The sequence below is a fragment of the Amblyomma maculatum genome, chromosome 4 (assembly GCF_055883805.1).
Source record: "Amblyomma maculatum isolate TAMU_Amacu chromosome 4, ASM5588380v1, whole genome shotgun sequence".
NCBI lineage: Eukaryota > Metazoa > Arthropoda > Arachnida > Ixodida > Ixodidae > Amblyomma > Amblyomma maculatum.
This window is the reverse complement of record NC_139347.1, coordinates 68,425,692-68,440,156: the sequence shown is the minus strand read 5'-3', so window position 1 is coordinate 68,440,156 and position 14,465 is coordinate 68,425,692. Positions and strand designations below refer to the sequence as shown.

The following is a 14,465-nucleotide window of genomic DNA, read 5'->3' as shown; positions in this document are numbered from 1 at the left end:
TTCTTTTCTTCTTTTTCTTTTCACAGCACAAAATCGTTTTGCCGCAGACGATCGGGCTTCACTGGCGGCTCTTTGTTAGGAGGACGAAAATGTCGCCATCAGTGAACTCCGTGCCTGAGCATCCCACGCAGTAGCACACACTGAAAGTTTCGATCCGCAAGTTGAAACAAATTACATTCAGCACAGCCATTTGGCGAGCGCCAGTCTGTTACTTCTCGCTGAAAATATTTATTGAATGCCTTTTAATGTTGGTTCGGAAAGCATGCTGCGAAAGTGATTGCCAGAGTAAGATATGGCCATCGTATATATGGCAGGAATCGTATACAGAAGCCACGGTGCTGTGAGACGATTTTTGTTTTCGCAACACTCTGCAGCGTCAAGTTTCGTGAGTTTTCATTGCTAATGAGGAAACCTCTATGTTGGGATTCTCCTAAAAAAAAGAACTTACCGGCTTTGAAAGTGAAAGCACTGGCTACTTTTTAATTATCTGCAATTTAATCGTAATTCGCCTTAATCCAACTTACTCCACCTTAATCCAACCCTATCCATCGTCATCCAAATTATACCCCCTCGATTTAGCTTAATCTAACATAATTAACCCCTCATTCATCCCAATCCACATTTTATCTACCGCAATGTCCCATGATCCAGATTAAAAGAATATGTAGACATCAAAATTTGGTGGCATTTTTCTTGTCATTGATCGTAAGACATTACTGTACATGAATCGCCTCGTGGTATTCGCCTACCACCTCTAAATAATTAATAACTGGATTCTTTTTTTTTTTTTTCATCTGTTTTGGTTCCACCGGCAGAGTGATGGCATGAGTCTATGTCGCGTGCGGGGCAACAAATTTTGATGAAATTACTCCGCTATTTTTATTCACTCTACGATGCTACAGGCAGCCTGCCTCAAGAACAAAGCAGCAACTGTGCAGTTTTCTAACCCTGATGTGACAAGGACTTAACTTTGACGTCACTGCCATGGTTCGACACCGTTTCGCTTCATCTATCTTTTTCCAGGGCCACTTTTTCCTATTCTTCGCTAAAATGGCCATGAGACCAACACCACCCTCACTTCGAGTTGCTGATCGATTTACTCATGCATAGGCTCAGTTAGTAGAGGGGACTTCACTGGACCGGTGGCGGTCCCGGGTTCGAGTTTCACACCAGGACGAACTTTTGTTTTAAACTATACGATACGTCTGAGAAACCAGCCTAGATTTATTGTGCAGCCGTGCACATGCATGGGTGCTCTTAGGTGGGTGCTGATGAGTAAATTCTCCATTACCATTATACGTTAACCTCTAATCATTGGACCAAAACATTGGTATAACGTCATGTATACATAAATAGCTGGTCGGGTCATTTAGTGGTGTCGCCATCTCGTGTCACGTGCACACTGAGGAAGAAATGAGTAAAAAAACTTACCAGTCGGGAATGCGATTCGAACTGTCTCGGGCACGTGAACAGGTTCGTTGCGCTATCCGATGCTTCAAACTCCATTGCTGCACCAAACGTTTGCTTGTTAAACAGCAATTCTGTAGCGCTGATCTGGATTTACTCATTTTTATTAACTTTCCGCGTTATCCCGTGTTTAAAACTGGCAGTCTCTTCCACTTCGCCTTACGTGTGGTCATCATATCAATTTCCAATCATTAATAGACTGTGATATGTAAAAAAGCCATGGTGTCATGTACAGCTGTGATTTTGTATGCGTAGGGGGCGGGGGTATAATACGTATATATACGCTATATTGCAAAGCACTGCAGGCTGCACATCGTCTAGACATCTGCGAAGTTTTGTATGTGTATGTGCGAACACCTCACGTGAACACTCAACAACAGCAATGACAGTTCACGTTCATGCCTTAATGACATTTGGTATAGTTATGTGGAAACCGCCCCAATAATACTTGTTCTAATCAATAAAGGTCGGCTCGTATGTACTGCATGCAGTCAACACTAATCCGAGCTGTAAATGTCCGCGGCCGTGGTCATATATGCGTTTGATCTATAATTCATAACATTACAAATATAGGCTTCCACTGTATATAGATACAGCTAGGAAATCTAACCCGCGGATGTGTTAGATGACGCCGGAAGCGTTTCCATGTATTTTTCGCTCTACGTGAAAACTGACGCGTTTCATCGGTACCATCGGAAATCCCGTAGCTTCAGACAAGCGATGCGTAGGTTGTGCACGCGGTGAAACTCACACTCACGCAGTCTTTGCACACTGTGTGTCCATCCATATGTTTTTGAAAAGCCCCCCCCCCCCCCCCCTTTCCTGAAAGGGGTGGGAAATGAACTCTGGGTTTGCTTCGTGCACTCGGCCGGGTTTCCCCTCCGGTCAAAGGTTGTTCCCCACCTGCAGCAGCTCATCAACCGGCACGAGACTAAGGCGAAAATTGCGTGACAGCGAACGACGGCGCCACTTCAACCCTTGGTCCACGCAGGGCCAAAAAAGCACCAAGCGTGCACGCTTACGATGCCCGCATGGTCGAAGACCATGCTGCAGGGGCAGCCGATGCCAGCTGGTGTCAGCCACGGAGAGGGTGCAAGCGCGCGGTGGTCTCGTTCCGGGTGCAACAGGCTCCGCAATGGGGCAGCGCTGCCACATGCACTCCCGCGGGGGCACGATGCCCGAAGAAGAGGGACCCCGTGGGCCGCCCCCGAAATAGCCGCCTGGGGCCCCGCGTTGGGGACGCGGCCTCAACTCTTGCCGGCCCGGAAATAGCCCTCCCTGAGAGCCTCGCGCGCGTCCCCGAACGCCGACGGCACCGCCACTTCCGTCTCCCCTGCATGGCCGCTAGACCGCTTTCGCGCACAGTGGCTGCTGCGCCTTGTGTTGTCTGTGGTCGGCTGTCACAACGTTCCTTTCTTCCACCCTTCGCTATTGCATCACCAAACCGCGCCTGAAACAACGGCCTTCAAATTCTGTGGCAGACACATCGCGCAATTTGCATATTGGTATTAGCTGCACGGAGCAAAGAAGGGTTGGTAAGTATCGAGTGGAGCGCTGTTTGCCTTATATACGTGACGTCCTTCGACGAGTGACTAGGCGTCGATGAAAGTTTGCATATTTTGGAAGATTAAGCGGGCTCATAACACGTCTTTCTTGTACCACAGTTGAGCGGACATGCCTGCACTGCGCGCAGTGTGCGCGCACCTGACAACCTTTACGAAGAATGCAGAGCTTGCATACAGTTCCTTGACAGAAATAAACTGTGTAATTGGGTATATATATATCTCGAACTGTAGTATCTTGAGCGACGTCAAGGTGAAATACGAAGACATTGTATAATGGAACGCCGTTAAATATTGCACCATTCTCACGCAAGGCAACTGGACGGTCACCAGAAGTGCAGGAGAGAAAAGCCGGCATAGTTTGCCTCGTCCGTAAACTTGCAACAGGAAAGGGCGAGAGACTGTTTGAGCTGAAAGTGCTTATCGCTGCGCAGAAAACGACTGCCGCCGAACAGACGTGCCTCCTCGGAGTATGGCAGGCACCCGTTGTATAGGCATCTTGCCGTCACACGAGCCGCAGTGCGTTGGCCTTTCGCACTCGCAGGGGGTTATCGCTCCTGAGCCCTTCCTGCCCCGATGACCGAAAGAAAGGAGAAGACAAAATGCCTCCACTCAAGGCCGGAAGCTCTTGCACCCGCATTCTGGCGCAACTGACAGTGCGCAGCCGCCACGAACGACCGTTGCCTTGTGGTTGAGGCTCGCCGAATAGGTGCCTGCAAACATGGCTGCGTGTAGCGGGCCGCACATTTTCGGGGAAAAACACAGCGCGCCGAGGGCGAGTATATACCCGGTATGAACGCGTGCACGGTGGTTGTGGGAGCCGAGACAGGCTGCGGTAATTGGCCCGTGGCGGCCCACGGCCCGTCAAGGGGTTTCTGCCAGATTGCCTTCGGTCGGAGGAGGTGCCACGTCTTCTGCAGCATGCGGCCGAGCCCGGCGGAACTTCTTCAGGTAGTTGACCCAAATTTGGCGTCGTGACCCCCCTCCTTACCCCCTCGCTCCCGCCGCAGCCTCCTCCTGTGTATGAACTCTTTTCGGCGCAGCGACGCGGGCCACGGAAAGGCGGGCGGCGCGCAGCGGAAAGGGTTGCTCCCCCGAAAATACCCGTCGTCCTCGGGGGTGATGTGGGGCCCCCGGAAAGGGTTGTGCGGGAGCGCGGCGCGTCAGTCTCTTGCCGGCATGCCTGGCCGCCGGGCCCGGCTGCTGCCGCTGGTTCGGCGTAGCAGCCGCTACCGCCGCCGCCGCTGTTATCCCCACCGCCGTGGTTGCGACCACCGTCGCGTCGGGGAAAGGAGTTCCGTCATCGGCCCAGGTGAGGATGCGCGGTCTTCGCGTTTTTTGGAGGACGCTGCGGTGACTTTGCTCCGTGTGACCCGGGAGCGCGGAAACCGTGTTCGCGAGTTTTTGCATCAGATCGCCGTTTTTGAGACCTGTCGTCGCTGCTCATGGTAGTAGGATGGCACGGCCGTTCTTGGCCATGTATTTATTTCGTGCGAGACGCTCTCATGCGTGACTCTTTTTTTCTTCTTTTTTTTTTTTTTTTTTTTTTTTTTTTTTTTTTTACGTAGCAGTGGCGATGCTATATGTGTTTCCTTGTGCGCTTTGCTGCTATAGCTGGATAGAATCCAACGTTTGTCGGTCGCATGTAAGTGGCTCCAGAAATTGTGAGGACAGTTTAATTGTTGTATAGCTGGACCCATATGACTAAAAGGGTTCTTCTGGATTCAAGCTGAAAATTTGCAGTATACGGAAGAAAAAATCGGACACAGTGAAGAAATCGTTTCACCTTAACTACCGACGTTCTGCGTGTTGATACGAGACGGTTCGCGGTGGACACGGGATTTTATTTTCAACAATCCTGATCATCAGTTGCGCTCGCATGCACAGAGCGACTCACGTTCCTTACCACGGCGATAATATACGAGCCCGTTTGTTGACCCTATTTTTTTCTTCCTTTTTTTTTTTTTTTTTTTTTACCACGATCAGTGCGTTCACTTGGCTTTAAAACCATTGGCCGTTGGCATATTGCTTTCTAGTGTTCCAAACACATATTCAACGCACTTCACTGACTTGCATATACTGCAGCCGCGAAAGGCAACGTGCACGCGCGATAGTTACAATTCGTAGTCTACAAAAAAAAAAAGACATAACAAAGATGGAAAGCTTTCTCATGTACACTTACTTCAACGCGTGCACACTGAACAAGGTCTCCATTTCTACTAGTTTCTTTAGCATAATTTTTTGTGGACACTTTGTTTTTCTTCTCTCATATGCATTGAAAGGAACAGCTTATGTTGAATGCAAACCAAGTCATGGATGCTTGCGTAGGATTTTTAGCCACTCTAATAACTTGTCACCCGGTATGTGCATCTCAATTGCGCATTACAAAAAGAAACACGGTTCGCCTGCTTCGTGCTCCGCAGCATTTTGAACACCGAAGTTATACTCGGCAGTATATATGCTTAATGTCGCCTCGCTGCCTTTCCCTATGCATTCTTCGACGCGCATGCCTTGAGCAAGCCTCGTATGCGCATTTTGTATTGCCTTCTATTTTCCGTTATGCGTTTTAACCTTCTCGCGTCTGCTGAATTCTGAAAAAAAAAAAAAAAAGTTAACTGACTAACGATGAATGCATAGAGTCTGTTTGACACTTGCGCAGGCGTGTCCCACGGGTCCCAAGGCTTGAGAGTGATTTCCTGTGCATTTTTTTTCTTTCTTTAGCACAGGTTAAAGAGATTGATGCTATAGACCTCGGGCTAAATTTATAGCCAAATCGTGCTACTGTACACAAAAATCGAAAGCATGTACCATACATAAGCACAACGTAAAAAAGGTGCACTCTTATGAAAGGGCTACTCGCCCTATAAAACAGTAAATTATCTTTGGGTATACATGGGTCCATGTGTGAATATATTTTTTTCGTGTTCTACAGGGAAGGTGTGTTGTCGACTCGCACAAATTTCCGCTCATGTCACTGCGTATGATATAGCTAATGTTTTATGGAAGAAGAGAAGAAACTTCCGCTGATGGAAGTCACTCATCGCCGGCAAAGTTCCCAATCAAGAAAGAACACAGAAAAGCGCGAAGCTTACGGACGATATATAAGAATGAAGGTGCCTATATTTATATTTAAACAACATCGACCACATTTTCTTAAGATAGGCACCTTCACGAGCGAGACCTTTGCAGGACCGACTGACGTACAATTTAACTGCTCCTATTATAGGATATATACAAGAACGAAGAAAACGCATGGAGGGAAACTACAAACATCCGCGCATGCATTCGTAACGTATATTTACTTTGTTCGCTCTCGTTTCTTCCGCATGCGTTTCATTGCCGAGACGGTGTATGCTCCAGTTAAGTAGTGAACAGGGTGATGTACGGCTGTCCCACTTGCGATGCTTACGAGGGCTTTGTGGGACAAACGTGTTCGTTCAGACGAACAGGCAGGGCGTTAGCGCATCTCCAGCTGGAAGCCGAATGGAGCAACAGAGTCTTCTTAGTCTTTTACCTGAGGCCCTGTTTGCCGTATGGAAACGTGATCGGTGTTTCGCAGCATTGCGCGATCTTAATCAATCGAAAGTTTGTTGCTAGTCGAAAGAACTATACCATATCAAAAAAGCGGCGTGCTATATATATATATACCGGAATAAATGGGTGTCTAAAAGATTCTAAGCAGGCCCGTCTTCATATAGATCACAAACGCTTCGAGCGACAAAGGCAGACTCTCCGGCGATGCTTCCGGTCGCGCTTCCGGTCAATTCACGCGTGCCCTTGAGGCGGATCCCCTCCGCCGCTGCCTCGAGGTGCCACTGTGGTCGCTTCGGTGGCGAACCGCGGCGCGTCTTGCTCGACGGTGCGAACCACTGATCGCTGTAACGTAGCTATTGGTGCATGGTTTTTCCGACCATTTAAGAGGTTAATTGAGCAAAGAAGCAAACTTTCTTTTTTCAAATATGCAACTATAGTGACGGTGACTTTTACGCCCCGCAATTTGTTTTTGTCTATATGATATACAATTCCATAAAATAACATCCGCAATGTTCTCAGGCCTCTGCATAACTGAGTAGATTATTTGCGCCCTATAGAAAATACTAATGCAAGTGAAAGGTTTATGTTTCGTAATTGCCAACTTCCCAGCCGACATCAAAAACTGTAGAATGTTAAAGGTATACCGGCCTGATTTAAAGCAAACAAACAAAGGAAGGCGTCCGTGGCAAGCATTGCAGAATATACATACATATTTGCAAGCAGCTCTGTTACTGTTCATTTAGTTCATTTACTGTTCATGAAAAGGATCACTCTTCAGAATCGACAGAATGTTTTCCCCGTGGGAAGATATACTCGATTAATATAAACAGTTTGTTTTTTAACCATTTATGTGAAGTAAAAAAGAAAACAACGAAAGATATGTGGTCAGTGTGGTCTACGTGCAGGTTGGTATTACAGCAAGGCGGACATTATATTATGATTAGTCGACTAATTAACGGAAATAATATAATCAACTTTTTTATTCTTCACCTTAAGTGACAAAAATAAAGTGCGCGTTAAGTGATCGGCAAAATTAAAAAGTGAGCCTCGTTCTTAAGTTTTAATAACGGCCAATGTGGTTCGAAACAGTGAATCGTCTAAAATCCCAAGCTCCTTTAGTTGGCTTTTCGGCATTGCACGTTCAGAACATTTTTACCGCATTTCTTATGCATGCAGCCGTGTTTCTGCAATTAATGACGTAGAAGAAGTTGGCATGGTTTTGACGTCATTACCGTGGGTGACGACGTCATTATATAAATACGCAATGCGGAAAAGCTAACTCAGCGAGCTGTCACATTCCTGACATTCTATATATATTCCGCAATGCACTGCTGACCTATAGAAATAATTAAAAACATGTGTCACCTTCCATGTTGAAGACATTTAATTTCACAACATAGTATTAGAAAGCGATTGATAAACTACTTTTAGTTATTTGTTTGATCATTAATTTATATATCGGATATGTCATGTCCGCCTTGCTGTAAAACCCACCTTGCGCAGACCGCTCATATGTACCTATACCTCGCGCAGTTTCTGAAATAAATGTTTATAAACGGCACAGTAGCTTGCCTTGCGTGTCCTACATGTGTCCTCCTCCTGCCCTAATTTCCATTTTCAATCGCGTCACAATTCGGCACATGTGGAAAATGCCGGGTCACCGTTAGGCACTATCGACTCTAGCTGAAGAACGGCGACACCTGCATGTGCCTATATATAGGCATACTCCGATTTCTGGCTGAGCGCCAAAAGCTTGCATGCATGACCAATCCACAAGAAGCACAGCTTGGAAGGGCAGCTAGTGTTCTGAACTGAAAACAAAGAAAACGCAGTCTAAAATCCGCTGGCTAAAACACACATATACTTGTGTGGCGTCACTTTAAGGCGAAGCTATATACACACCGACCACACGCATACACGCACACACAGTGTGTAGTCGGCGTGTATGGCTTCGCCTTAAAGTGACGCCGCACAAGTATATGTGTGTTTTTAGCCGCGGATATTAGACTCCGTTCCATCTTTTTGTTTTTCGGTTCAGAACGCTTCAGATACGGTACAGTGTGTGTGTGTGTGTGTGTGCGTGTGTGCGTGTGTGCGTGTGTGCGTGTGCGTGTGCGTGTGTGTGTGTGTGTGTGTGTGTGTGTGTGTGTGTGTGTGTGTGTGTGTGTGTGTGTGTGTGTGTGTGTGTGTGTGTGTGTGTGTGTGTGTGTGTGTGTGGGGCTCGCGAGTCGCAACCAGAGTGACGGGGGTTCGAATCGCGCCTAAAAGTTGAAATTGTTTAATAATAGGAATTAAGCGAAATGTATTATTTTACAAAACTGAATCATTTGCGGCATGCGACCACGTGTCATGTCCGCTTTCGCTCCATGCGTGGCGTCACGTTTAAAGTGAGTTTTGGGGTGTTTGAAGTTCCCGCGCTAAAGCACAGGGTTGTGACGTTATGAGCTTATCGACCAATCAGGATCTTTCGCTCAAGGCCAAGGAGACCGGCTTGTCTGTGACAGGGGACCTGTAATGCTTTTTTTTTTTCTCAACATCTCATCACGCCCGCCGTATTACATGCCTTGTTAGGCTGCCCTGCATGACACCTTCAGCGTGAAAACCCAGACCATGCCGTGATTTCGGGACCGGGCGGATTTCTGAAGGTTCTCTACGCTAGCGGCAAGTTCCCATGCTGCTTCATGTTTTAGTTACCTAGTGAATATATAATATACACAATAAATTAAGCGATAACAAGGAAAAGACAGAAGTTTGTGATTTGCCGACCTAGTGAAGGGCGCGCCACAATTCGCCCACCTTAGGAGTGTGATGTAGAGTCATAGCACGGCTGTCTAAAGCGTTGGAAATGAGTTTCTTTGACTTCTTTATATACGCATACGCCGCAACGTTAATGAAACATCCTTCGGTTTTGTGACTGGTAAACGAAGCCGCCATGACCGGCCGCGTACAAGTGTCGATAGCACGCCTCGGCGCTCCGCCACAGAATTTTTCCACGAGGAAGTTCGATGCGTCACAGATGTTTTTCTATAGCTCCATCAATATGCAAGCTTATCTCTATTGTCCTTCGTACCCAGCGCGTTCACACAGACGCTAGGAATTCGCCACCATTGATGCATTACAGCTGGATATTAGGCATGTTGTAGTGGAACATCATAATTTAAAGAGCCGACCAGATAAAGGAATGAAATTAGTGTGATCACTCGAACTTCGCGTTTAGAGAACTTCGCGACGCCTTCGCAGGTTGGCAATAGCGGTTGTAAACCGGCGCGTCAACAAAAGTTAAGACAGTGACATATCAGGGTGTCGGCGCATGCTAATCAGGTGTCGTCGCAGACTAATTACTAAACCAGGCGTTATCGCTAAATACATAACCATTCCGAGCGTTCTGTTTTCAGCCATGCTGTGGACCGTACACGTGGAAATTTAGCCCGTATGATACATTTTTGCATGTATACATACGCATGCTTAATCTGTGTTGCCACCAGAAGTGTTTCGTCAGATGGTCCCTATGCCTACAATTTCAGCACAGTTCCAAAGCGCGCTGGCAGGGTGTCTCTTCGCTTTCAAGTTGTCTGCAGATATAGAATTTTTATTTTTTGTCACGAAAAACGAAATAAAAAAAAAATGTTTCTTGGGTTCCAACGAAGGTTTTCTCTCTTTACACGCTCCTGTACTGAGCACCCTTTCAGAGGCGCAACCAGGGAGCATTTAACCCCCCCCCCCCCCCCCCTTCCCAGTATATTTTTGTACTTTTTCTGGCTACGCCACTGCCCTACATCGTGCTTTGGACTACAGTTAGTGTAGTCTCGACGTCCGCATCATGTATGAGGCACTACCGGCTCTACCGCCTTGCCGGAGTTGTCGGCGAGCCGCTCGTGTGACCCCGTAGGACCAGGAGTCGCAACCTGCAGGAGTCGCAACGTTGTGAAAACTGCAGAGACGCCGGCGTTCAGCGCGAGCCGCTGCTGCTTGGGAGGAGCCGGCGTGTCGCCGCGCCCCCAACGCGGGGCCTCCGATCGACGCGGCGGCGCTCCGTTAGAAAACAGAAGGGGTGAGAGCGCGCAGGAATGGGGGAAGCAGTCTCCGGCGTCATCAGCCGCTAGCCAAAGGGTTGCGTAGTGCGCGCGCCAAAACAAGGCGGCGTCAACAAGATGCGGCGTTCCAATGCGGGGAAGGCGCGCTCCGCGTGACGCCGTCGAGCGCCGGCGCTGATTCGGCAGCGCCACGTCCAGCGCGCAGGCGCCTGGCGACGTTCCAGGGTCAGCCCCCGTTTCTAGAGTCGCTGCTTGCCTCGCAGCGACCGCGACGGCGTTGTCCGACGCCACGACAACAGGTCAGGTTGTCAGGCGAGAAGAAGCTGCTGCGCGTCAATCATCGGGCGCTGGAGGGCGCTGGCGTACAAGAGCAAAATCTAGCGGCCTCCGCCGAGCAGCGAAGAAGACGGGAGAGGAAGAATACATGGGAAAGATGATCGCATTCTTCGTTCGCCGTTTTGCACTTTTTGTCTCCCTCTTTCCACCAATGCCCTAGAGGCTGACAGGTGACACGGCAAAGACGATGCAAATGTCGGCCGCTGCTAAATGCGACGTAAAGCTGCGCACGGGAAATGTCAGGAGGAACCTGTTGATGCCGCTCGCAACAACCTTCACTGACACGTGCGCTCGTTTTGCACCGGTAGAGGAGGGGGGGGGGGGGGGGGGGGGGGAGTTCGCTTGACGGCCTTTACCAAACACTGAATTCCTGTCTCTAAGATTTCGTTAATTTCTACAGAGTTCCAGGATATGTAACTGATATTCAGACTCTGGGTCTTGGAACTTCCAGCCAACTCTCTCAGGTGCTTTGTCTTCACCTTGTATATAAATCAGCACAGTCTCGTAGTGTTGTCGGTCACAATTTGATCTGTAGATGTGATTTCAGGCCGGGAGGCAGCGAGTGGAAACGCGCTAGCTTGGGCTATTCCTTGATGTTCTTTCCCTAAGAAAAAACCCATACATTAAATAAATCCCTCAATTCCTCAAGATTCGTGAACACAGATGAATGATTACGAACCAAAGCAAGAAAGACGTTTTGCAAGTGTGATTTAAAAGGTATTTCACTTGAGATGTATATAGTTACAGGTCTGGTCAAGTTCTAGGTGGCCGTCATTGCAGGAAAATATGAAAAAAAAAAGATATTACATAATATATCCATTTTACCCATGTGCAACAAAAGCAGACGTCTGTACGAGATTCCAGGTGCTCTAATACGCAACTGTGATGGGAGGAAAAAGGCGGTCATAAATGTGCACTATAATGACGCTTCACTTTTGCACCTCCACAAAGGGCTACAGCCAGTCGCTATGCAGTGTCTTTCAGAGCGCTAGCCTCAAGTGAACACAGAGAAATTCAAATGAAGGCTTACTCGAAGTAACGAAAGGGTTGTAATACGAATCTGACGACGTAGTGCAGCGCGGAAGCTTATTGATAAAGCCTGATCAATCTTTATACGCACACATACACAAGCAGGCAGGCACAAATAGGAAGTAATACAGAATATATTGCAATTGAGGGGTGGATTGGGAGAGAGTTGATGCTGCTAGGGGTCACCCAGGAAGATGGTTCGGACAACCCTTTCATCTCGATACACGACTGCCGGTGTGTGAGCATGCTGTTGACAAAAGCACTCAACAGTGACCGTTCTAAGCCTGTACACCACGCGCACTCACAAACGAACGTGGCCGTTTGGCGCGTGCTGCCGTTCATCGCCAGCCACGTTTAATCCGCACCGCGCGTGGGTGGGTGCGGCGTGAATGGCGCCTGTTTGCGGCCATGTTTCGGGTCGAGGCCTCACAATAGCGCTGACTTTGGCTGGAAACCCTTCATTGCCGCCGTACCGCAGCTGGCGAGCGCGAGCCGATAGAGACGGTCGCCACCGCCGCGGGGCTTCCCCGTGCGGCGGTGAAACCCTTCCGGCACGCCGCCCCCCTCACCACCGGCGCACCCCCGCCACGCGCTATTTCGGGGCTCGGAACGCGTGCTCACACGGACCGGTGGAGGCGCACACACTGTTCGATCGATTGAAGATGAGCCTTGTGCCTCCCCTTCCTCTCCACCCCTGCTGGCCACGGTATAACTATACCCCTTCCTGCATGCATGGTGAGTCCGAGCTGTCCGGATGTACACGGGGCGAATAAATGGCTGCTTTCTAGTGCTGTTCTCTGTTATTTGGTTTTCAGTTTTCAGTTTGCTGCAGGAGTGAGACGCAGAATTTCCGGCTAGAACAGGTGGTGGCAAAGGACGCGGCTTCTTTGGCCTGCTGCGGTGTCGATTATACCACTTCCTTTGTCGGGGTGGTTGCTAAGAAGGCTGTAGAGGAAATTTACTCGAGACAGACCAGCAGGGTATCTGCGTCGTGCTTTGCTGCACTCCTCCTCCTCCTCCTCCACATATTAAACTCTGGATCCGGAGAGTTGTTTTATTCAAAAATATCCCGGCCGGTCGAGCGCTAATGAAGGTTACGTATACTAAATAGTAAAAACTCAGTTTGTTTCTTTAAAGGTGCTTCTGTAAAAGCCAGTTCCCTCCCTCCTCCCCCCCCCCCCGTCTCTCTCTCTCTCTCTCTCTCTCTCTCTCTATATATATATATATATATATATATATATATATATATATACTGGTCGAGCGCTAATGAAGGAAGGTTACGTATACACTAAAAGCTGAGTTTGTTTCTTTATGGTGTTTATATATATATATATATATATATATATATATATATATATATATATATATATATATATATATATATATATATATAGAGAGAGAGAGAGAGAGAGAGAGAGAGAGAAAGAGAGAGATCAGTCCCCGATCGACACGTAAAAACATTAGAGAGGCAAATCAGGTAATTTATAAATTTTCTTTGCATGTGCAATAAAATGGCGCCAAATTGCTGTGCGCATTTTAATTGTGCAAGTTTCTCTCTTCAGCGTTCTATGTACATGATTATTTCCCGTTTTTCTGTTGCAGGAACACCGGACTCGTCTCGGCGAACAGCGCCGGGCGTCCTCGCCAACATGTGAGTGGGCATGCAGAACGCCACACGGTATACATGGGCGGTTGCGTTGCGCGTATAATAGCGGCTCAGTCTGCTTGTAAACGAGACAGCGCTCCGTCACACGCGTTTTGGTGTGATTTCGTGAAGGGACTACCGTCTTGCTTTGTGGTGAAAACATTTATATTGCCGCACTGCTTGACAAGATTCAAATTGCGGAAGCAGCTAAGCTGTGGTGGAAGAAGCCGAAATGACACGATACTGCTGTAAGCGTGTTATTAATCGAATTTAGGGTATAAGCCAAATGTAGTTACAAATAACTCGGATTGAGCCCCAGGGCATAAAAGATGTGGGTTCAGTTTGAGAAACAGGGAGATTGTTATTCAACGCGACAGTTATTTATTAAGTTAAAACGCCCCAAGGATAATTTTATTTGACCGCTCTTTTTATACCTTTATCACTCAAGTGGTTGACCATTAATTTATGGCCGCGTAGAATGTTTAGTAGGAGAGTGTCAAAAATGTATTAAAATCCTAAATGAACGTATAGGTTCGCGTAATTTGCGGGGCGACTCTGCAGTCTAACAATGATTTTTTTTTTTTTTTTACGTTAAGCTGCTAAGAAGCAAAACTCAGAGAGAGATGAAGTACAGCAGTTATTCATAAAGCTGCTAAAGCTACGTATGATGCATTATGCCAGGAAAAGGAGCAAACAGGTATAGCAGTATAAGAGTTCACATGCGTATTCGTGCATATTAAGTCTGACGCCGGATGCTCGTGTTCGATATAATCTCGTTGACTACACACATCGTGGGGCCACCAAAAGAGCTATATTCCCTTTGTCACCATGACAGGTGTTACCTGAGCTCCAGTGCAC

The 14,465-nt window shown here is 47.8% G+C and overlaps 1 protein-coding gene across 1 annotated transcript in view; it reads left to right on the top strand.

Moving 5' to 3' along the window:
* LOC146191312 (uncharacterized) overlaps positions 1-14,465 on the top strand; it is a 185,856-nt gene that overhangs the window by 88,036 nt on the left and 83,355 nt on the right. Inside the window, exon 3 of the mRNA XM_084601812.1 lies at positions 13,565-13,613. Within this exon, the coding sequence (XP_084457938.1) occupies positions 13,565-13,613 (49 nt within the window). The remainder of the gene's footprint in view (positions 1-13,564; positions 13,614-14,465) is intronic.